The sequence below is a fragment of the Thamnophis elegans genome, chromosome 14 (genome assembly GCF_009769535.1).
Source record: "Thamnophis elegans isolate rThaEle1 chromosome 14, rThaEle1.pri, whole genome shotgun sequence".
Taxonomy (NCBI): Eukaryota; Metazoa; Chordata; class Lepidosauria; order Squamata; family Colubridae; genus Thamnophis; species Thamnophis elegans.
The window spans coordinates 22,961,310-22,983,701 of NC_045554.1; the positions used below are offsets into that span (position 1 = coordinate 22,961,310).

At 44.6% G+C, this 22,392-nt stretch overlaps 1 protein-coding gene across 1 annotated transcript in view; it reads left to right on the plus strand.

Moving 5' to 3' along the window:
* Positions 1-22,392, plus strand: part of HYDIN (HYDIN axonemal central pair apparatus protein) — a 269,552-nt gene that overhangs the window by 226,592 nt on the left and 20,568 nt on the right. Inside the window, exons 70-72 of the mRNA XM_032231077.1 lie at positions 4,668-4,880; positions 12,106-12,244; positions 12,780-12,945. Of these exons, the coding sequence (XP_032086968.1) occupies positions 4,668-4,880; positions 12,106-12,244; positions 12,780-12,945 (518 nt within the window). The remainder of the gene's footprint in view (positions 1-4,667; positions 4,881-12,105; positions 12,245-12,779; positions 12,946-22,392) is intronic.

Sequence of the window (22,392 nt, forward strand, 5' to 3'; positions counted from 1 at the left end):
GCTGAAGCAACAGCAAAGCAGAGGCTGACACAATGCATTTTTGTGCGGAAATTTGGCTAGATGTTATAAAATGCTCTTCAGGAGATTGCTGTGTGTGGAAGGAAGAGATAACCCACTGAAGCCTCTTTCTGGCATTTATTTTATCTTGGATGAGACCAGAAAACTGTAGCCTATTTTGGTGTCAGCACTTTACTCTTGAAGGGCATAATGGTCAAGCATCCCAAGCTAGAAATAATTGGTTCAGGCAATAATATTTTGATCCAAACTGCATCTCAAGTCTCAATCCCTGACATGACACAGTTACAGGTCCCCTTTTTGACACCTTTCCTCGGTGGATTCATTTTGATTTTCACAGGTGACACTAATATATATATTAGGTCTTTCTGTAATTCCTTCCACCACTTTCTTGTTCTCTAGTAGTAACGGTTCAAATGGAGAGAACAGAAGAGCAGCCTCAGTTCCTTGTTCCTCCTTCTGTGGGTGAGAGCCGGGATTACTGTCACAGTCTTCTTATCCCCTGGGATTCTCAGTAACATTCCAGATGATGTTCTTAATCCCCTCCCTAGCTAGGATTGCCTCATGTGATCCCCAACCCATATATCATCTGATCAGTGCAGCATTAAAGAACAAGAGCCTGTGAAAGCTGGTTTTCCAATCCTCTTTTTGAAAGAAGTCATTCCTAGCATCTGAGTTGCTCATTCTTATGACTACTGTCATCATTCAGCTTCTGGGAGTTGCATAGTAATTCATCTGTATCAAGCTGTACAATCTTTAAAAACAAGAATAGCTACCCCAGTGCCTTCAACAGGGACCTGCTAAATTATCCCAAGAAACATTTGATCTTGAATGTACTGATTGCAAAATTGTCCTCGTCTTCATTTGTTGTGGTTGCTTCCTCTTCAGTCTCCTTTCTCTCTATCTTTGGCTCACCTATCCTCAGCCTCAATTTTCTGTCCTTTAAAATTGCAATCCTCTCAGAATGTTGCAGAGAATTCAACAGGTAAGGTGCCAAACCTTTCTGCTCCTTTGGATCTAGAGGTTTATGAAATGGATTTAGAGCCTGCCTCTTTCAACTTGCCAGCCTTGTGTGGTAGTTCAGATAATAAGCACACCCAGAGAACTAGCTATATTGTCAGCATTGACTTCATTTAGTAATCAGGAAAGGAAACCACTGGACTCCATTTGAATTGAAATCAAGTGTACTTTTACTAATTATAAATGAACAGTTGAAAAGTAAAGCTGAGTCTGGTTAATTAGGCGCGAAAGCGGATAATATCAAGTACAATTCAATCCCCCCCCTTGGCACCCCTGAACATAGTCCAATTATAATGCACCCAGCTGTCAGGTGGGAGATAACGTCAAAAAGTCTCATCAGGATGGAATGCCGGACAGTTAGCCTTGGCAGGAAACTCCCTTCTTCCACATGCGCAGTAAGGTGGTCAGATCAGCGACTAGAAACTTCCTCCAGCACATAATGATTCCCCTCCCAGATACCATGCCCCCCCTCCCCGTTTCAATGACAGCTGAAGCAGCAGCAAAGCAGAGGCTGACATATAGTTTATTCTGTTACATTAACAGAATCTGGCAAATCATAAAGTATACTTCTCTCCTGATGTCTTTCTACCTCTCCCTGACCCATTCTTTCAATTCTCCCAGCAGTTCACTCATCACCACTGTAACAGAGTCCTTGCACCTTGCTGCTTCATGTTTTTCTTCTCTTTCCTGCCACCCTTCTCAGCATCAGAGCCCTCTTCAGAAAAAGAGATCTGGAGTTTTGCATAATGTGTCCAAAGGAGGATAATTTGAGTCTGGACATACTTGCCTCAAGTGAGAACTCTAGGTTGATTTGGTCCATTGATTTATGTTCTGGCTGTCCAGAGTCTTCTCGGGACTCTCCCCAACACCAAACTCCAAAAGCACCAACATCTTCCTTTCTTGCTTCTTTAATGTCCAATTTTTGCTTCTGCAGAGAGTCACAAGAAATACCCCACCTTGCATAAACTCTAGTTCAGAATAACAGACTTGGAAAGGACCTTGTAGGTCATCTAACCCGACCCCCTGCCCAAGCAGGAGACCCTGCACAATTTCTGATAGATGGCAGTCCAGTCTCTTCTTCCAGCGATGAAACTCCCACAACTTCTGAAGGCAACTTCTGTTCCGTGAGTTGATTGTTCTCACTGTCAGAAAATTTCTCTTTAGTTCTAGGTTGAATCTGTTCTTGGTTAGTTTCCATCCATTATTACTTGTCTGGCCTTCTGGAAAATAGCTTGATCCCCTCCTCTCTGTGGCATCCCCTCAAAATATTGGAAGACTGTTCTCCTGTTTTCCCTGGTCCTTCTCATCAATAGAGTAGCCATGCCCAGTTCCTGCAACCATTCATCATATGTTTTAGCTTCCAGTCCTCTAATCATCTTGGTTGCTCTTCTCTGCACTCTTTTTAGAGTTCCTAATGTTAGGCCTGCAGTTATATTCCTTTTAGAATCTTTGGCCTGCCACACTTCCTCTCTTTCTTTACTATGCTGTTTCATTAGTGGGCAATTTGGAGGGGGGAATAGTAAGGAGTAAAATTGTAGAATGTGTTGTTGTCATTCCTTTCTAAAAGCCCAAGGTCATTCTTTGTCTCTGCACCTGACCGGAAGTAGATGGGTGGAAATGCCAGCGTAACAGAGGAAGATTGGACCATGTGATGAACTTGTGGGTATGGGGACAAGATGATGAAGTTTCAACTGGGTGGCAATCCGAGGAAGCTTTCAGATTTGGGATTCCACAGATGTGCCAACATGTCTGTCTTATTAAATTGGAACTTTAAGGATAGCTCTGCCTTGAACTCTGATTTAATTCTGCATGATATTTGGAATGCTGACACCTAATATCTCTCTCACTCTGAGTCATATCTGTGGTTTTGGTATGTTCACCCTCAATTTATCTGTGGGTAAGTATAATCTTTATTGTCATTGTACTTAAATACAATGAAATTGGTTCATATTTCTGCGCATGCACAGAAGCAATTTTTTTACTACTGTGCATGCACACGTAATGTGTGCGAAGTGTGTCCCTGAGTGAACCGGCAGTAACAGAAGCCGGAACCACCCCTGTTCTGAACTGCATCTTGCTGGATATGGCTCAGTATTCAAGTCTGTGATGATCCTTCTGAATCTTGAGTCTATCTTCCAAAGTGTTCTCAATTTCTCCCACCTTGGTAGTCTGCAAATTCTATCCCCTCATCTAGATCAATATGTCGATTTTGAAGAATACTGGGACCAAGACCAAACCTTTAGGTAGCCCACTGCATTTTTCTCTCCCTGTAGATGTAGCTCCATTGAGGATCCGCTGAACATGGTTGGACAGCCAACTGTGAATCCATCTGGTGGTGAGACACTCTATTCCACATTGTTCTATCTTATCAAGAAGTAGGCTGTGGTCTACTTTGTCAAATGTCTTACTGAAGTCCAAGTATACTCTATCCACAGCATTTCCCTGATCCAATAATTTAGTTATTTTATCAAATAAGGCAATTAAGTTTATGTGGCATGATCTGTTTTTAACAAACTCATGCTGGCTTCCAGTAATTGCTTTGTTTGTTTCTAGATGCTCACAAATCCACTGTTTGTTTATCTTTTTCAGCCTTTTCCAGGTATTGATGTCAGGCTTATTGGTCTGTAGTTATATGGATCCACTCCCCTCCTCCCTTATAGTCTACAACTGCAGAATTGTACAATTTTAGCCTCCTATGGTTTGAAGACTAAAAGACATATATCCCTTTCCTTTGATTGCCACCAATCTTTTTGCCTTACTCAAAGACTCTCACTTTACTAGTATAGATGTCACTCATGTTTGTTTGTTTGTTTGTTTATTCTACTTATATACCGCTTCATAGGGCTTTCAGTCCTCTCTAAGCTGTTTACAGATTTTTTAGCAAATTGAGTCAGCAACTTGCCCCCACAGTCTGGGTCCTCATTTCACCCACCTCAGAAGGATGGAAGGCTGAGTTGACCTTGAGCCGGTGAGATTTGAACCGCTGAACTGCAGATCACAATCAGCTGAAGTGGCCTGCAGTACTGCACCCTAACCACTGCGCCACCTCGGCTCTTGTTTCTGTCAGCATTTTACCCACTGGCTGTTGACATTATTCCAGTGCTGGTGATTTGGCATGCCACCATTAGTTGATGTCATATTCACAATTCCTGCATTCACCATTTGCCTTGCCTGAATCTGCAAGGCTGTTGTGTGGTCAACTCTATTAAAACTGTACTATCTCGATGTTTAAACTACAGTATATGTCAGTTTTGGCTTTGGCTTTTCATATTACAGCAGCCTCTCAAGCCATTAATTGTGCATTCTCATTTCAAATGTCCAAGCTCTCCTGCCACCTTCTTTCTTCTCTTGCTAATGACCAAGTGGTACAGTGATTGACTGAAAATTGAGAAAACCCAGGCTTACCAAACCTTCAAACCAGATGGCTCAACTGGAAAAATATTTGAGAACGTTATTTTATGCAGACATGACCTTTATTTATGCCTACTGCTCTTTCAGCTCTCTCTGGGCACCTGGTGATGAAGGGACAGGTGAAGAGAGTTTCAATGCAAAACAAGCACATACGTGGGCCGTGGACCATCCTTAATCCCTTGTTTTGCATTCATTCCTAATCCGGGTTTATTTCTTTCCAGTATGCCTAATCTGAAGCTAGATGAGAAGGGCCCTGTTATTGCTGTGAAAGGGAAGAGTCTCCTGCCATATTGCCACTTTGAGCTGGAAGACTCTGATTACATCACTGCAAACAGGCGGAATTCGGACTTGCGAGGACCAGGTGGGATTAGTCTGGACCCCCAAACAAAAGTGATTGAATTCACCTCTGTGGGAGTCCATGTCAAGAACAGCAGGTGAGCATCAAGCCAACTGAGGAACGTACTTTAATCATTTGGAAGCTTCTTCACCATCATCCAGCAGCGCCATATTTGGCTTTGGCCCTGGTCTAACCTGGAGAGCATCTTGGTGGTTCCCTCCTTTCGATCCTGGGGGTAGAACTTGCCCCATCCCCCCTTGCCATCAGCCCTTGAGAGAGTCTTCCAGACTCTCCTTCCTACACTGGTCCTTCCTGGTTGGATTGTTCATGTGTTTGTCTGGACCTTTCTCTTTAAAAATGAAACAGTTTTTAGGGATTCACTCAAGTAAAATTTTAGATGGTTATTTCAATATAGCTTATGGGTCTCTCGTTATTTTATAAAATAACAGTGTGTTATGATAAGCTGAATTAATTTCTGTCCTTAATACGTGTTTTATTATTTACTTATTTTTGATTTACATGGCTATTCTGGTTTAAGATATTTGTGGATAGATGTACAGATAGTCCTTGACTCACTACCACAATTGAGACCGGAATCTTGGTTGTTGAGCAAAGTTCAGTGAGACATCGGATCACTGCTTCGCTCAATGACTGCAATCCCAGCCCTTCTGGCCCTAGAAGCAGAGTGGTAAAGTAAGGAGTGTGGGCTGCCTCGGGGGTTGGGGGAGGACCAGGCCCAATCCTCTCTGCTGAAACCCAGGTGGAAACCGCTGACTTTCTGGGGAAACCCGCAAGGAGATTGTAGATGGCAATTGCATTGGTTGAGGGGCACTTGGCAACTGGATAAAACTGCAAAGTAATTGCCAAGTGCTCAAGTAGCAATCAAGTGACTGTGGTGTGTGTGTGCGTGTGTGTGTGTGTGTGTGGTTGAATATATGTGCAAATTTTGCAATGGTTGGAAGTGCTTTGGAGGGTTAAATTAAGGAGTTTTTATCATGTCTTCTGAGTGCTAGTTGGTGTTTCATGGTCGCACTGTATGTTGTAGATGATCCCTATTTTTTTCTGGGTCTTTAGATTTACTTAGGCTATTTTGGAGCGGTTTAGTTGGTTTGTGTGCTGTGGTGATACCACATGGTTGTAACAGTCGATCGGTGGTTTCTGAGATGTTTTTGATATATGGCAGTGTTATCCTTTTCACAGTTTGTGTTAGTTGTGTTATACTGAGCTAAGCAATCAAGTTGCATGGGCATCCATTTTACTGGAAGATGTAGAGATCAGTGGTGGGATTCAAATTTTGTTACTACTGTTTCTGTGGGCGTGGCTTCGTGGGCGTGACAGTTTCTGTGGGCGTGATACTGAAAAATCCTCATTCCCTCCTCACCCCACAAACCTGCTTTCCAGCTCCGTTCTCCTGTGCAGGGCAACAAAAGAAGACCCAGCCAATAAGCTGGGAGTCAGCCTTGGAAGTCATATTAACACCAGATGCTTCCACGCTGCGACATTCTTGTGCCTGGGAAAGCAGGAGGGGGGATTTAATAGAGGGAGTGTAGTTAGATAAAATAGCATTTTTCTTTTTGGTCATGGTCAGGGTATTTCTGCATCTGGAGAAGGAATGATTAGAGTGATGTCTTGAGTTGGGACCGATTGGGATTGGACCATGTGATAGACCAGTGATGGCGAACCTATAGCACGCCTGCCACAGGTGGCACATGGAGGGCATGAAAGGCATTGCCCTTTCAGTTCCAGCGTGCATGCGCATGCTGAACAGCTGACTTCAGCCTTCTTTTTCAGCCAATTTTCGCCAACACGCAAACTGGAAGTTCAGGAACGGACTTGTTTTTTTCAGTCTAGAAAGCGAAAAACAGCCCTACAGGCAACCTAGAAATCCGTGCCCAAGCTTCCAGGTTGCCCGGAGGACCTCCGCAAGGGGGAGGCTGATTTCACCCTTCCCAGGCTCCTAGAAAGCCTCTGGAGCCTGGGGAGAGCGAAAAACGGTCCATCCCATGCCAAAAGTGGGGGGGGAGGGCAGTGGGGATCACACGTGCATGTGCACGGTGGTTATACAGGGCGGGGCATAACCTTTTCCTAGGGGGTCACAGCAACACTTGTAATAACAACACAAATAATTCATACACCATTCGAAAGCCCATCAAAAACTGAGTTTATTGACACGATTTAATAGTCAGTATGACCACCATTAGCCCTTCGAACAGCATTCAAACGAGGTGGATAAGAACACAACAAATCTTCAAACAGTTCCGTTCGATTTTCCAGATTTTTCAACACAGTTTCCAAATTCATTCTCAAAGTTTCAACCGAATATCGATTTTGACCTTGCTCCTGAATCATCAGAGCTTCCACTTCATCCTTAATTATGGCCCCAATGTTCTCTGCCGGATTGAGATCTGGCGAATTTCCCGGCCAGACGTCATTGCCCCAAAATTCGACATTGTTTTCCTTTAACAATTGCTGAGTCGCATTTGCACGCATGCAAGGAGCTTTGTCATGAAGAAAGACAGCCTCACCAACCACCAAGACATTGTCTGGATCACTAAGAAATGGAATGACATTCTCCAATAAAATTTTCTCACGGAAATAACTGCCATCCCAGGATTCCCCTTTATCCTTCAAAACCCAATGCAGTTTCTTGGCTGTGAAAATGACGAAAATCCCGATGCAAGTCGGATTGCGAACGATTTGTCGATATCGTTCATGTTTGGCGATGTCGTCGACGTCTTTAGCCCAAATTCGATCGTTCTGGAAATTCGGTTTTCGAATGGCATAAACGAAGAATTCGTCAGATGGCGCCAAATGAAGAAAATCTTCCTCGGTCCATTCAGACAACCAATCACACAACCAAAGCCGATCTTGAACGTGTGTTTGAGTTTTCAATGGTTTGCAAATGACGTGGAATGGCTTCAAACCTTCTCGTTCTCGATATCGGCCGATTGTCCTTTGATCAACTCGTTTTCCACGAATTTGAAGGATTTCTTGGGCCACTTTTCGGTTTCCTTTTCGTTGTTTGCGACTGCCAGTTGCAATGATGGCTTTGCTTTCTTGGGACAGTTGCAGAGGACGCCCTTCTCCAAATTTTGTGAAACATTCTTGGGCTGTTTTGTTCCAATTATCAGTAACCCAATCCGGATGACGTTTCAATTTGTTTGCAATCCATTTTCGATTGATAAACGTCGCTCCAGCATCGCGAGCCTCTCGAAAGGCAATGCATTTTATTCTGTCAATGATCCTTTGTTCTTCCGAATCGAATTTTCCAGCCATTCTTAAAGCAAATTTAACATTTAATAGCTCATTCAATTCAGTTTTTTATGGGCTTTAAAATGAGGTGTCGCGGAAGTTGTAAACTGCTGTCGATCTTGCTGTGACCCCCTAGGAAAAGGTTATGCCCCGCCCTGTATACATAGCATTATGGGTGTGGGCACACCCATGTATGACCCCCCTGCGCTCCCTCCATTTTTGGCATGCAATGGGCAAAAGGTTAGCCATCACTCTGATAAACTGAGGTGTGCAATGGATGGGTTTGCACTTTTGACTTACTGAGGGATAACCTGGAACTCTGAGATTGGGGTTTTCCCAGATGTATATATATACCTACTCTAATAAATGGGAGCTTTGAGAAAATGCATGTCTTGGAGTATCATTGGACTTGGGGTTTTCAGGTATGCTGACATTAACCCGAATCCCTAAGTATTCAAACAGCACCCTGAAAGGGGGCTGTCCAGGTGCTGAGCCCCAGCACCGACCTGAATCTATGGTGGTGTGAAGACTCAGCAAAGATGGAGGGGAGAGAGGAGATGGCAGAAGGAGCCGTGGGAACGGATACCAGAGAACTTCATGAGATCCAGAATTGCCTTCTGAGACATGGGGCGAGCCCTTGAAGCTGCAGGGGCAACATGAGGGCTAGGCGTCTGGCCCAAGGAGACGGATTCCTGGAAAAGCTGCCAATCTGATCCAACACCAGAGATTGGGACAGGAGGGGACACTGCCCGATTATTGTTCCGACTCCATTCCAATGCAGCCAACCTACGAGCCATAATGGAGGAATGTGAGAATTCCAGAGTCTGACAATTCCCGAGACTGAAACCTGATGTCTGTGTCTCAAAGCGAATTGTTGACTGGGCTCCCAGAGTTGTTTGAGCAGCTTGAAGTGATAAGTTATGCACCATGGTCCCAACCTCCTCAAGTGAGATGGAGCTTAACACAATCCATGTTCGCTGTTCCTGTCCCAGGACCTGCCAGTGGAACCAGGTGTGGCATCAATCCCTTTCTACCCAGCCAGAGTTGACTGAGGGATCGGCTCGGGCCAGCAGCCTCAAGCAGCAGGAGGGAGACAGCAGATGCAGATGGCATCAGGGATGCTCCAACCGCCAGCTGCTCCCCCTCGCCAACCTGCCTTCACGCTACCCCCTGCGGAGTGTATCCCCCCAGGCTGGGGATTCTATCCCGGGCATGGGTGGGTCCAGTGCCAGTGGACGCCAGCACCATTTCCTCCACCTTTTTGGGAATCTCCATGGGCTCAACATGCCCCAATGATCCCGGCACAGCAGTGGGGTCTGATCCAGTAGCCGGCTACAGTCCCCTCTCTTCTTGCAACTCAGTTGCACGTGCAGCAGCCAGCCACAGTGCCACAGCAGATTCCCACTCATCTGCCGGCATTCGCCCCACCACCCGCTGCAGCGCCCCAACAGGCCCCTGCCCCGCTGGTGGTTGCCAGGGAAATTCCACCAGTAAGATCATCGCCCCCAAGGTTTAAAGCAACTTTTGAGGGTAAGCCTTCCAAACTGGCTTACTTTTTCAGTCAGGCCTGGGCTCACATAGACCATTAGGGGAGCAATACAAAACATATTGCGACTTAGTATCAGCAATCTCAGAGGGGATGAATGAAGGAGACACTACCGAGTAGGTAGCGCAGCTGCACAATGAGGGGGCTGCTGAACAAAATGATGCTGAGGGCTTTGCTGAATTGTTTCGGGCCGGATTTGAAGTCAATGAAAATGAAGCCACAATAAAAGTGATGAAGCAAGGTAACCGACCCATAAAAGACTTTGTATGGGACTTTAGACGGGTCGTAGGAAACCTTGGACATTGGCCTGACAGAAGACTCCTGCACTATTTCAAAGAGGCCATTGATCAAGAAGTCAGAAAAGCCTGTGGCATCCGAGGATTGCCTACAAGTCTGGCACACCATGTCGATAGCTCTGGATAGAGAATTCCACCCCCATCACAAGTCCACAGCTGAGAGGCCCCCCTGGAGGACTTTGGCAAGATGCCCCATGGCCAAACCAACCAAGGCTGCCCTTACTCAACCCACAGGAATCATCAAGTACTATCGTTGCGGACAAACAGGTCACCGTGCTTCCAAATGTCTGGCACTTGCCCAGGTTCCCCAGCGATGGCCAGGTACAGTTACCAAAGGCTGGAGGCGTAAGCCCCCAGACACCAGCTGGTTTGGCAGACAAGCTGTTGAGATTCTCCTCCCCACTGAAGAGAACGAGGAAGCTCCAGCCAGGAAAAACCCTCCAGGCAAGGTTAATGAGGACGACGACCCGCTGGTGAGTGCAGCCACCACCATCCCTTTTTCAGTTAAAGTGAAATTGGTGGCGCCTGAGACAGGGGAGCAAGGAGAATGAAAAGCAGTGATACAAGCTGTACCAGATATTTAATTGAGCTTCCAATCATTAAACAATTAGGGATAAAAAATAGAGCCCTAAAATGCCCAAGTAGGTTCGAGCAAGTAGATGGAAGATTAATTGGAGGAATCCCAGCCACCCAAATCACAAAACTGGTTAGATTGGAAATGGGGAGGCATCATGAACTTATAAGATTTATAGAGGCGCCAAAGATGTCAGAATCTGTCATATTAGGCCTTGCTTGGCTTGACAAGTGGGCCCTTACCATTAAATGGGAGGATGGATACCGAAAAATCATAATTGGCATCGGCCCACTACCCCCTGTCCTTCCTGACAGGAGACTGCCAAGCAATAGGGACCAACCGCCAGAGATAGCTGCCACCGCATCAGACTTGCCTCCAGTTGAACTCCTGATTCCTAAGGAATATAGAGATTTAGCCAAAGGGTTCAGTGAGGAGGAATGCAACATCCTCCCCCCTCATGAGCCACTGATCGTGCCATCGAATTAGAGCCTGGGGCCCAGCTACCAAAACCAAAAAATGTACTCCATGATGCCTGCCGAAATGTCCAAATTGAGAAAGTACATTGATACCAATTTAGCCAGAGAGTGCATTGAGATTGCGAAATCTAAAGCGGCAGCCCCCCTATTGTTTAAAGAGAAGAAAGATGGAGAACTTAGATTATGTGTGGATTTTCGCTATGTCAATAGAATTTGTATACAAAATACATACCCCGTCTTGCTTGAGATCTGGTTGTGGTGACATGGATCCTGCTAATTGATTACATCTTTAGCAGGCTGAATTGCACTTTTTCAGATTATGGTGGTTACGTTTAAATAGTTTTTCATTTCTTTTAATGTTTGTAATGGCTTTTGTTCAGAGGTGGTATTCAGCAGGTTCTGACCAGTTTTGGAGAACCGGTAGCAGAAAGTTTGAGTAGTTTGGAGAACCGGTAAATACCACCTCTGACTGTCCCTGCCTCCATCTATTCTGTGCCGCCCGAGTCCCAGCTGATCGGGAGGGAATGGAGATTTTATAGTATTTTTCCCCTGCCATGCCCACCAATCTACACCCACCAAGCCATGCCACGCCCACCAAGCCACACCCACAGAACCGGTAGTAAAAAAAAATTGAATCCCACCACTGCTTTTGTTATATGGTTTTGGTTAATGTTTGTTTTTCTGTGTGTGAGTGTATTAACTTTGTTGAACTGCCCAGAATCACATATGTAAGACAGAGAGAAAGAACAAAAGGCAGAGCACCAAGTCCTAGATGGATGTGATGGAAGGAAAAAAAGTTTGCAAGGACAGTAAGGGAAGCCAAAGACAAGAGATTTTAGCCAGATTTCCTTTCCTTTTTCTTATCCGGTGCCTGTAATTCCTCAGCATTTTGTTTTTTACTTCCTTTCTGTCGTGGGCATCTCATAACAAAAGGGAAGAAGAGGTTGAGAGGTGTGTGTCCATGGAGCTTGGGCACCCAGTCCATTATGTTGTGCCAGAAACAGGGAGGGAGTTTTCACTTCAACTAAGGGAACTGAATCTCTTGGTGAAGGGTAGTTGTGTATCTCTTTCTTCTGTGTAAACATTCATGTCGAATACATTCAATGCCTGCTGCTTCAACTGATGAAAGGGAAACATCTTGACAGGTGATCCTTATGATCCCCTTCTCTTTACGGCAGGAGCTTTACCATCCTGAACCCCACCAATGCCGCCTATTCTTTCCAGTGGAGGTGTGAGCAGCAGGAAGAGAGGAAAACTCCCCCAGCCTTCATCTGTATCACTGAGCGAGGGCTCCTCCGGCCAGAGAAGAAGATAGAGGTGCATGTGCAGAAGAGGGGGGCTCAAGCCCAGCAGGCTCAGCTGCTCTGAGCCCCTTCTGCCCAGGAGCAACCCGTGGTGGCTTGAAGGAAATTCCCGGCTTCTGGGCTCCTCTTCTGATTCAGCCCATTACAGGGCTCTCTTTCCTGTCTTTCCCCCAAGGTGTTGTGGCTCTCCTCTGGGGGATGGTGGGGTGGTGGTGGAGGGCAGATACTGAATGCTGGAATATTTGCTTCTGCCTTAATCTCCTTTCTAGCAGTTTGGAGGTGAGGACGGAAGGCTTCTCAGCTGGTAGAAAACCATCTGTGGTCCTTCCCAAAGCAGTGAAAGATTCACCCAAGTCTTCAATATACTGTAATATTTTAAATCTTATTCAACCTTTAAACATCCAACAGTTAAATGCTGTTTTGGAATTCTAGCATACTTTTAAAGGCTTTGGAATTAAAACACCAAATTCGCCATTCCTATTGTTCCATTATTTTGCCCAGTGAGAACCTCCTGGTGCCAGAACTTAGCACTGTCTTTTCCTCTCTAGATCATATTCGAATTCATTCCCAAGCATCTGGATGTTACTGAATCCTTCTGGACCTTCACCATTGCTGAACACAACATCACGGTCCCTTTTCTTCTGGTGGGTCACACCACTGACCCAGCTGTTTTTTTCGAGAAAGTCCACCTGAACCTCCAGTCACTTCTGATTGGTAAGAGCAGCCTCGGAGGACTCGGGGGCTTGGAGGTCCGGGGGTCCTGCTTGCATTGCATGTGAGGCAGTCTTCCATCAGCTCTGCTAAAAGTAGTCTTTCCACTTTGATCCTGATATACAGGTAGTCCTTGACTTACAACAATCACTTAGTGACCATCCAAAGTTACAACAGCACTGAAAAAAATGACATGACTGTTTTTCATAGTTATGACATTTGCGGCATCCCCATGCTCATGTGATCAAAATTCAGATGCTTGGCAACTGGTTCATTCTTATGACCATTGTAGTGTCTTGGGCAGAGGTGGGTTTCTCCCATTATGGTACGGTATGCCGGAAGAGGTAGTGAAGATCTGGTGTACCGGACTGGACCGGTAGTGATGGCGACCTGGCCACGTCCCCATACCAGTGAAAGAATATCCCGCTGCCCCAGAACCCATCCACAGACTTTACCCGAACTTGCACACTTTTTACATCTTTTAATACTTGCGCAATTATTCTTGTATGGTGAGTGTATGGGATATGCTTGTGAATGATCCCACTTTTATTATCCTATTATTGTTGTATTTTCTGTGTTTTAATTACTACGTGGGGACTGCTCGGGTGAACGAATGAGTGTGTTTGATTCGGAGGGCCTGCCGAGGAATGCGGGAGCCATAGGGGTGGTTGGTGGAACTACGGACACGGGAGTGGGCCGGAGCATTACGGTCTTAACAGGGAGGGGCAGATATGGTGGGGACTTTAGGGCTGGCCATTACTGGGAAAGGAGGGCTCGCTATGTTACAGAGATCCCTCCTTCCGGCCCTATGAGTCCCACTCCAAGGCCAGATGGCGCGAGTAATCAAGACCCTGGTCTCAGGCTGCTGTCGCTAAATGCCAGGTCTGTAGTTCATAAGGCTCCTCTCGTTCGGGACTTAATTTTAGACGAGAGGGCAGACCTGGCATGTATTACTGAAACCTGGCTGGGCCCGGAGGGAGGAGTCCCCCTCGTAGAGATGTGCCCAGAGGGCTTTCAGGTGCTCCAGCAGCCGAGGGCCCAGAGAAGGGGTGGGGGTGTGGCCATTGTTATCCGAGAGTCTCTAGCACCTCGTAGGATCCCTGCTCCGGAGCTTGTCGGGTGTGAGTCCCTGCTGGTGAAGTTGGACCTCAAGGGTCAAGTGGGTGTGCTGCTAACGTACCTGCCTCCCAACTGCGTTGCAGCAGCCCTCCCCTTGCTCCTCGAGTCAATAGCCGAGCTGGCAGTTGAGTTCCCCAGACTTATGGTTCTGGGGGATTTCAACTTGCCTTCGCTCGGTGAACACTCTGATGGAGCGCAGGAGTTCATGGCTTCCATGACAACCATGGGCTTGACCCAAGTAATCCGGGGACCAACCCACTCAGCGAGTCACACGCTTGACCTCGTATTTCTCTCGGAGCAGTGGAATTGTGATCTTGGTCTGAGGGGTAGCGAGATCTTGCCCCTGTCATGGTCGGACCACTACCTATTGAGGCTTGACTTTCGGAGACCAAACCCCCACTGTAGGGAGGAGGAACCGACCAGGTGGTTCCGCCCCAGGCAACTTATGGACCCTTTGGGGTTCCAGACGGAGCTTGGGGTTATTCCTGATACTCTCGCCCGCAGTCCGGTGGAGACTCTGGTTGCTGCCTGGAACTCAGCAGCGACGGAGTCCCTTAACCGGATTGCGCCTCTACGGCTGCTCCGAGGCAGTGAATCCCGGAGGGCTCCTCGGTTCACTGAGGAACTCCGGGAGATGAAGCGCCGGAAGAGACGCCTAGAGCACAATTGGAGGTCCAGTAAATCCGAATCGAGCCGAGCACTTTTAACAACCTGCATCAGAGAATACATTCGAGCAATCAGGACGTCTAAGAGATCACTTATTGCCTCTCTGATTGCGTCCGCTGAGTCACGCCCAGCCGCCCTGTTTAGGATAACCCGTTCCCTCCTAAATAGGAGGGACACGGGCGATCCGCTGCAGGGCAGGGCTGAGGATTATGTCCAATTCCTCGCGGACAAGGTTGCTCGGCTCCGGGCGGACCTGGACTCCAATCCTGCAGAACCAGCCGAGGCACTAAGGGATAATCTGGTAAGCCATCGCTGGATTGATTTTCAAGCTGTTACCCCTGAGGACGTGGACAAGGCGATGAGAGCTGTTGGCGCCTCCACATGTGTGCTGGACCCGTGCCCCTCCTGGCTGGTTGTAAACAGCAGAGAGGTGACACGAGGCTGGATCCAGGCGGTTATTACCGCCTCCCTTCGGGAGGGGGTCTTTCCCCCCGCTTTAAAGGCGGCGGTGGTGAGACCCCTCCTGAAGAAACCATCCTTGGATCCAGCCATTTTAAACAACTATCGTCCAGTCTCCAACCTCCCCTTTGTGGGGAAGGTTGTTGAGAAGGTGGTGGCTTTTCAGCTCCAGCAATCCTTGGAGGAAGCCAGTTATCTCGATCCATTCCAGTCCGGCTTCAGACCTGGCTGCAGCACAGAAACCGCTTTGGTCGCATTGACCGATGATCTCTGGAGAGCCAGGGATGGAGGCCATGCCTCCATCCTGGTGCTCCTTGACCTCTCGGCGGCTTTCAATACCATCGACCATGGTATCCTTCTGCGACGACTGCGGGAGGTGGGGGTGGGAGGCACTGTTTTACAGTGGTTCTCCTCCTACCTCTTGGACAGGTCGCAGTCGGTGTTAGTCAGAGGGCAGAGATCGACCCCTAGGCCCCTAACACATGGGGTGCCGCAGGGTTCGGTCCTGTCCCCCCTTCTTTTCAACATCTACATGAAACCGCTGGGTGAGATCATTCGACTGCACAGGATAAAATACCATCAATATGCGGACGATACACAGTTGTATCTGTCCGCCCCGTGCCAACTCAATGAAGCGATGGACCTGATGAGCCAGGGTCTTGAGGCTGTTAGAGACTGGATGGGGGTTAACAAGCTTGTGCTCAATCCAGAAAAGACCGAGTGGCTGTTGTGCTTCCTCCCACGAATTGGCCAAGTGTTCCATCTCTCAGGCTGGGGAGTCAAATTGTATGCCCCTCAGATAGGGCTTGCAACTTGGGAGTCCTCCTGGACCCTCAGCTGACTTTTGAACACCATTTCTCAGCTGTAACTAGGGGGGCATTTGCCCAGGTTCGCCTGGTGCACCAGTTGCGTCCCTATCTGAACCGGGAGGCCCTCACAACAGTCACTCGTGCCCTTGTGACCTCTAGGCTGGAGTATTGCAATGTGCTCTACATGGGGCTGCCCTTGAAGAGTATCCGGCGACTTCAGCTGGTCCAGAATGCAGCCGCGCGAGCGATCGTGGGTGCACCTCGATTCACCCACGTAACACCTATCCTCCGCGAGCTGCACTGGCTGCCTGTTGATCTCCGGGTGCGCTTCAAGGTGCTACTTGTCACCTACAAAGCCCTTCATGGTATTGGATTTGGGTACTTGAGAGACCGCCTACTGCCAATCACCTCCACTAGACCGATAAGATCGCATAGATTAGGCCTCCTCCGAATTCCATCAGCCAGCCAGTGTAGACTGGCAACTACTCGGAGGAGAGCCTTCTCGGTGGCTGCTCCGACCCTCTGGAACGAACTCCCCATGGAGATCCAGACCCTCACCACCCTCCAGACCTTCCACGCCGCACTTAAAATCTGGCTATCCCGGCTGGCCTGGGGTTAAAGATTCTAACCCCTACTCGAATTGTATGACTGTTGAGTTCTTAAATGATGTAATGCTTTTATGTTGTAAATTGTTTGTCCTTCCCCCACCCGTTTTGAACTGTGAGCCGCCCTGAGTCCCCCCAGGGAAAAGGGCGGCATACAAATAAAGTGAACTGAACTGAACTGAACTGTGCCGCGAGATAAGGGAAGCGGGTCTTGGGAGAGACCTTCCCTCCCTCTTCAGAGAGCCCATGTGGGGAGAGAGGAGGTGGGCTGGTTTGAATGCAGACAGGAAGTTTATTGGCCGGTGCCTCCTTCGCTCGTTGGGGTGGGTGGAGAAAGAAAGGAGGGATAGGGGAGGGTGAAGGCGCTTCCCTTTGCCCTTGGTGGTGGGAGTGGGTGGCTGCTTTATTGTGCACCTCCTTCCCTCGCTCAGCTGCTATTGCCAGGGTGCCGCCAGGAAAAGCGTGGGGCTGGAGAAAGAAAGGAGGCATGCAATAAAGCAGCCACTGCCACCATGGGCGAAGAGAGAGAGAGAGAGAGAGAAAGAGAAAAGGAGAAAAAGAAAGAAGAAAAGAGAATGAAAGAAAGAAAGAGGAAGAGAGAGAGATGAAAGAAAGAAAGGAAAGAAAGAAGAAAGAAAGGAAGAAAGGAAGAAAGACTTTTTTCTGTCTGTCTCACTTAACAACTTAATTTTGGGGCTCAATTTTTTGGGGCTTAATCATTGTGATTAAAAAGCAGATATCATGACATAAGTAAAAATTTCAGCTAACTTAAAATTTCAGTTGTTTCAAGTCCATAGAAAGAAAAACGCAATGCAGATGTAAAATCAGATCATCTGGAAGAGGAGGCCCCCTTGCACCTCCCATTCCTCCCTTCCTCTCTTCCTTTAATGGGAGATGAGTTCAGGTCTTCAGGGCAGAGATGCTCTCTTTGGGGAAGTTGCTCTCTGATGGGACCAAATGGATTCTGATACCTGCAGAAAAGCTCCCTTTAGCTTTTTGTAAGACCTCCAGGATCTTAGTGTTCTACACAGTTTTTGTTTATAGGCCTATTTTTCTGGTTTTTTTTTTAAATTGTCCTTTTTCATTTCTCAGTTTGTTAGAGAGCTCTTTAGAGAACCTCAGCAGTTTTTTAAAAAAAACTTTTATTTTTTCATTTTCATAATGAATAACCACATGTATACTATTATATAACCAACATTATATTATATTGTTAAATGTTTACATCGATTCGTCTTACCATCAACCCTCAAAAATGATTATTGGCTCTTCTGCTCTCCATACACCGTATTTATACCCTATCCATCACTTTCTTCTCCCTCTCTACCTCCTTTCTTCCCTCTGTTGTCCTTCTCTACTTCCCCTTCCTCTCTCCTTCTCCTCTCTCCCCTTTCCACTCCTTCTTTCTCTCCTCCTCTTCCCCCCTCCTCTATCCTATCCCTCTCTTCTTCCCTTATCTCTCTCCTCTACTCTGCACTCTTCATCTCATTTACTTGGTGTATTTCAGCCTCTGAGCGAGCTCCATTTTATGTTAATGTTATTTATACTTCCATTTCAATATACATCTTTAATTTTAACATATATCCTCCTCCTTTTTTGAAAGAAAAAAACTATACCTATATAGTAATTATATTTTTAACCCACCCCAGCCTTTTTTGGCCGGGATGTAGACCTGGTTACGATTCCCAGCTAGTCTCGTCATCATATTTTTATGTACATCATTACACATTACATTACATTACATTACAGTTATACATCATTACATGCCCCAAATTGTAGTTCTGTCTTTAGAATCTCAATAATTTTCCATTATAAGTATATTTCATGTTCCCCCTCCATTTTTCCATATCTTGACTTAGACCTTTAATTGTCTTTAAATAACAATTCTTACTGTTCAATGTTCATTACAATTCCATTAATCTACTATGTAGAATAACAAGCGGTACACACCTCACTTTGTTCATCATCTTAAGAGTTCTATGTGTGTCTATATTTCATATATTTTAATCTATACCCAATTGTCCTTCTATTGTCATATTCAATCAGTTAACAACTCAGTTTAATTATCATGTATAAAAGTGAATCACATACCTCTACTTTGTATTCTCCACATAACAGTTCCATATTTGTCCATATTCCACACATTTTAACCTTTATTTAATTATCTTTCTGTTATCATATTCAATCAGTTAGCAACTCAGTTTAATTATCATATATAGGAGTAAACCACATATCTCAGCTTTATATTTCCCATATAATAATTTCTAATTATCTGTTTTTTCCTAGTAAGTCTTTTGTCCTACTTCTCTATTCCTGTCTTCTCCCTTTTCTTTGTTTTAACATGTCCACCCTCTTCATTTCCCCCCAAACCATTATCAAACCCAGTGAAATCTTTTGTATTTCCTTTTGTTGGGGCGTACCCCCTCTTCAGTTTTCCCTATGCCACTGTCAAACTCAGCAAGATTTTTTGTCTGCTTTTTATTTCCTTTTGTTGGGACACATCCCCCTTTTCCAATTTTGGCTATACCACTGTCAAACCCAATGAAGTTTTTTATCTGTTTTTTTTAATTTTCCACCATTTCTACCACTTCATTATTCCCCCTCTTCTTTCTTTACTTCCTCAATATCTAACTTCAAAATTCTTTTTAGACTTGATTTTAATTATTTATGCATATATTTTTTATAATTTCATGTAGTTCTTCAAATTCCCACCTTTCCATATTGTCCAGTTCCAAAATTACAGTTAGTTATACAGTTCTTATTTCAGAGTTCTGGTCCACCTTAAATTTATCTAATTCAGCTAATGTGGAGAGGAAGAGAAGAGAGAGCAATCTTGATCCTTTGTTCTCCCTTCGGCAAAAAACTTCGTATTTTCCCAGCTATTGATTTTATCTTTTATTCTCCTTGTTACCCCTAACCACCTCTTGTTGGTTAGAGTTGCTAAAAATATATTAATTAGAACGAAGTTGAACACAGCAAGTCTCCTTGGTATGTTTCTCTTCGCCTGCTTTTTCCAAATTCTGATTTATGACAATTGGTTAATTAAAACTTCCTACTCTGGGCTTAAAATAAATAAAGAGGAAACTAAAATATTAATTAAGAATTTAACCAAAAGACAAAATGAAGAACAGGAGGAGAAACTGGGAATTTGAGGGCCAAGAAAATTAAATATTTGGGAATATGGCTATTGGCAAAATGTATTACAATAAAAGAAGATAACTACAACAAATTGCTATGACAGATACAAAAAGATTTGGATAATTGGACTAAACTACAGATATCACTAATTGGCAGAATCTCAACAATTAAAATGAATGTACTACCCAAACTAGTTTATCTTTTTCAAACAATACCTATTAAATTAGAGAACTTTTTTTTTGGGGGGGGGGAACGCGTATTAAATACAAACTTTTATAAGATAGTAGAAACAAAGGGGGCTTTGACCTCCCAGATTGGGAGCTCTACTATCAGGCGGCAGCCTTAAGGTGGCTCAAGAATTGGATTCAACTAAAAAATAAAAGAATCCCTATGGTAAAGGGCCATGATCTCCACCTAGGCTGGCATAAGGATTCTTTTATTTTTTAGTTGAATGAGTAGGAATGAGATTTATTCCTCTGGGAGGGAAAGAATAAATCTTATTCCTACTTCCAGAGACATTATAGTAAGGGATGGATGGCCTGTTTAGGGTCTGGGAAAAAAATTAAAAAGCCCACTACCTGAAAATCCCAATCTGGTTATCAATGATGGAGGCAATGACATATCCAAATACTATAGATCTCAATAAAATGGTAAGATATGCAGAACTCTTAGATGAAAAAGGAGAACTAAAATCAGCACAAGATCTGAAAACACAAGGAATAAATATGGACTGGTGGCCCTATTTACAAATTAAAACAAAATTTAAAAAAGATCGGGAACAATATGGAATATACGAGAAACAAATGGAATTAGATAAAATATTACTAGGAATGGGAGAAAAAAGATAACTAGATTATATAATTTTCTTTTAATATAAAATGGAGGAAGAGACAGTAAAGGAGACAATGATTAGCAGTGGAAGAAATTTTGGCCATAACATAGAGTTAGAAAAATGGGATAAATTATGGGAAATAAATTATAAATTTATGACGGCAGTAGCTTACAAAAAAAATATCTATAAAATGTTTTATAGATGGCATTTGCCTCCGGCGAGATTGGCCAAAATGTACCCAAATTTATCCCCCAAATGTTGGAGATGCAGCCACAAGCCGGGAACATTCTATCATACGTGGTGGACATGCCCCATCACAAGGAAGTACTCGTGCAAAATTCAGAAATGCTTGGAAGAAATTACTGAGTGAAAAATAGAACTCAAACCAGAAGCATTCTTATTAGGACTACTAGACCAAAAAATGGATAAACTATCTCAATATATAATCTTACACATACACACTGCAGCCAGGATTGCTTTCGCACAAAACTGGGGAAAAAATCAGTACGAAACTATAATCAGGAAAATACTCGAATGCACTGAAATGGATAAAATGACAATATAACTAAAAGAAAGAGAAGAATCGGACTTCTATAAAGTATGGAATAAAATGTATAAGTGGCTAGAAATCAGAACCCGAAACAGAAAATAGGGAATATAAATATATGGTGATACAAATAATGAATATTATTATAAGTGTTAATACTATGTCTGCTACATTATAGGACAAGGTTAAAGCAATAGGAAGGCAATGCAGAAGGGAGAACTATAAAAGTTAAGCAGGAAAGCCGATATATAAAACTGTAAAATTACTGTATATTGTTATGTATGTTCTGTGTTTTTTTTCTTCTTGTGTCTTTTTTACTGTTTTTAAAGATTAAAACATTCAATAAAAAGTATTTTTTTAAAAATAAAACGTCCTGCTCAAGATTTCACATTCCATTTGTTGCACAGACAAGATTAGGTTATAAGTGAGAAAATAGTGCTTTTTTCTTGATTTTTTCCCCTTGTTATATTCCACCGCTCATTAATTAGAGTTGCTTAAGATATGTTAGTTAAAAGAAACTCAAATGAAGCAAATCTCCTTGGTATGTTTTTAGCTTCCGTTTCACCCTCCTAATCTCTTTTAAAGACACAGTCTTTTCAAATCCAAATCCAAAGCTTGTGTTTGAAAGGGTTTGTCACTTCTCTGCTTTCTCCTTTCTGTCTCCAAGTTGTTTAAAGCAAGTAGTTCTTTTTGGGCTTGTGATTTAATCCTCCATTTTTTTCTTTCTTTCTTCCTTCCTTCCTTCCTTTCTTCCTTTCTGCCAAAATCCTGATCTGCACATCAATATTATTTATACTCTCAAGGTTCCTTGCCTTTTCCAAATTCTGATTTATGTCTGTTGGTTAATTAAATCTTCTTATCGGGCTTTTTATCCCGCCTCCTACATGCTCCTATTCAGATGCTTTAGCCAGAAGTCAGCTGCTTGTGCAGCCGTGTTGCCATGTTGCCATGCTGCCTTCCCCGATGCCAATTCAGAGCAAATCTCCGACCTACGAGGGACCTGTTGAACTCCCTCTGGGTCTGATGAGACGCTGCCCCTTCTTCACCCCTCCCAAGAAGGTTCTGATCCAAAAGGATCTCAGCATTGGTTTGTCAGACAGAGTTCATGTGAGACTCTTCAGAGCCCACACCTCCCCCGTCTGTCTTGCTGAGGAACTTCCAGTCGAATCAAGATTTTTTTAAATTGTCCTTTTTCATTTCTCAATTTGTCAGAGAGCTCTTTAGAGAATCTTGGCAGTTTTATGTGGTTTGTGGATGCTGTCTTTGAACTCATTGTAA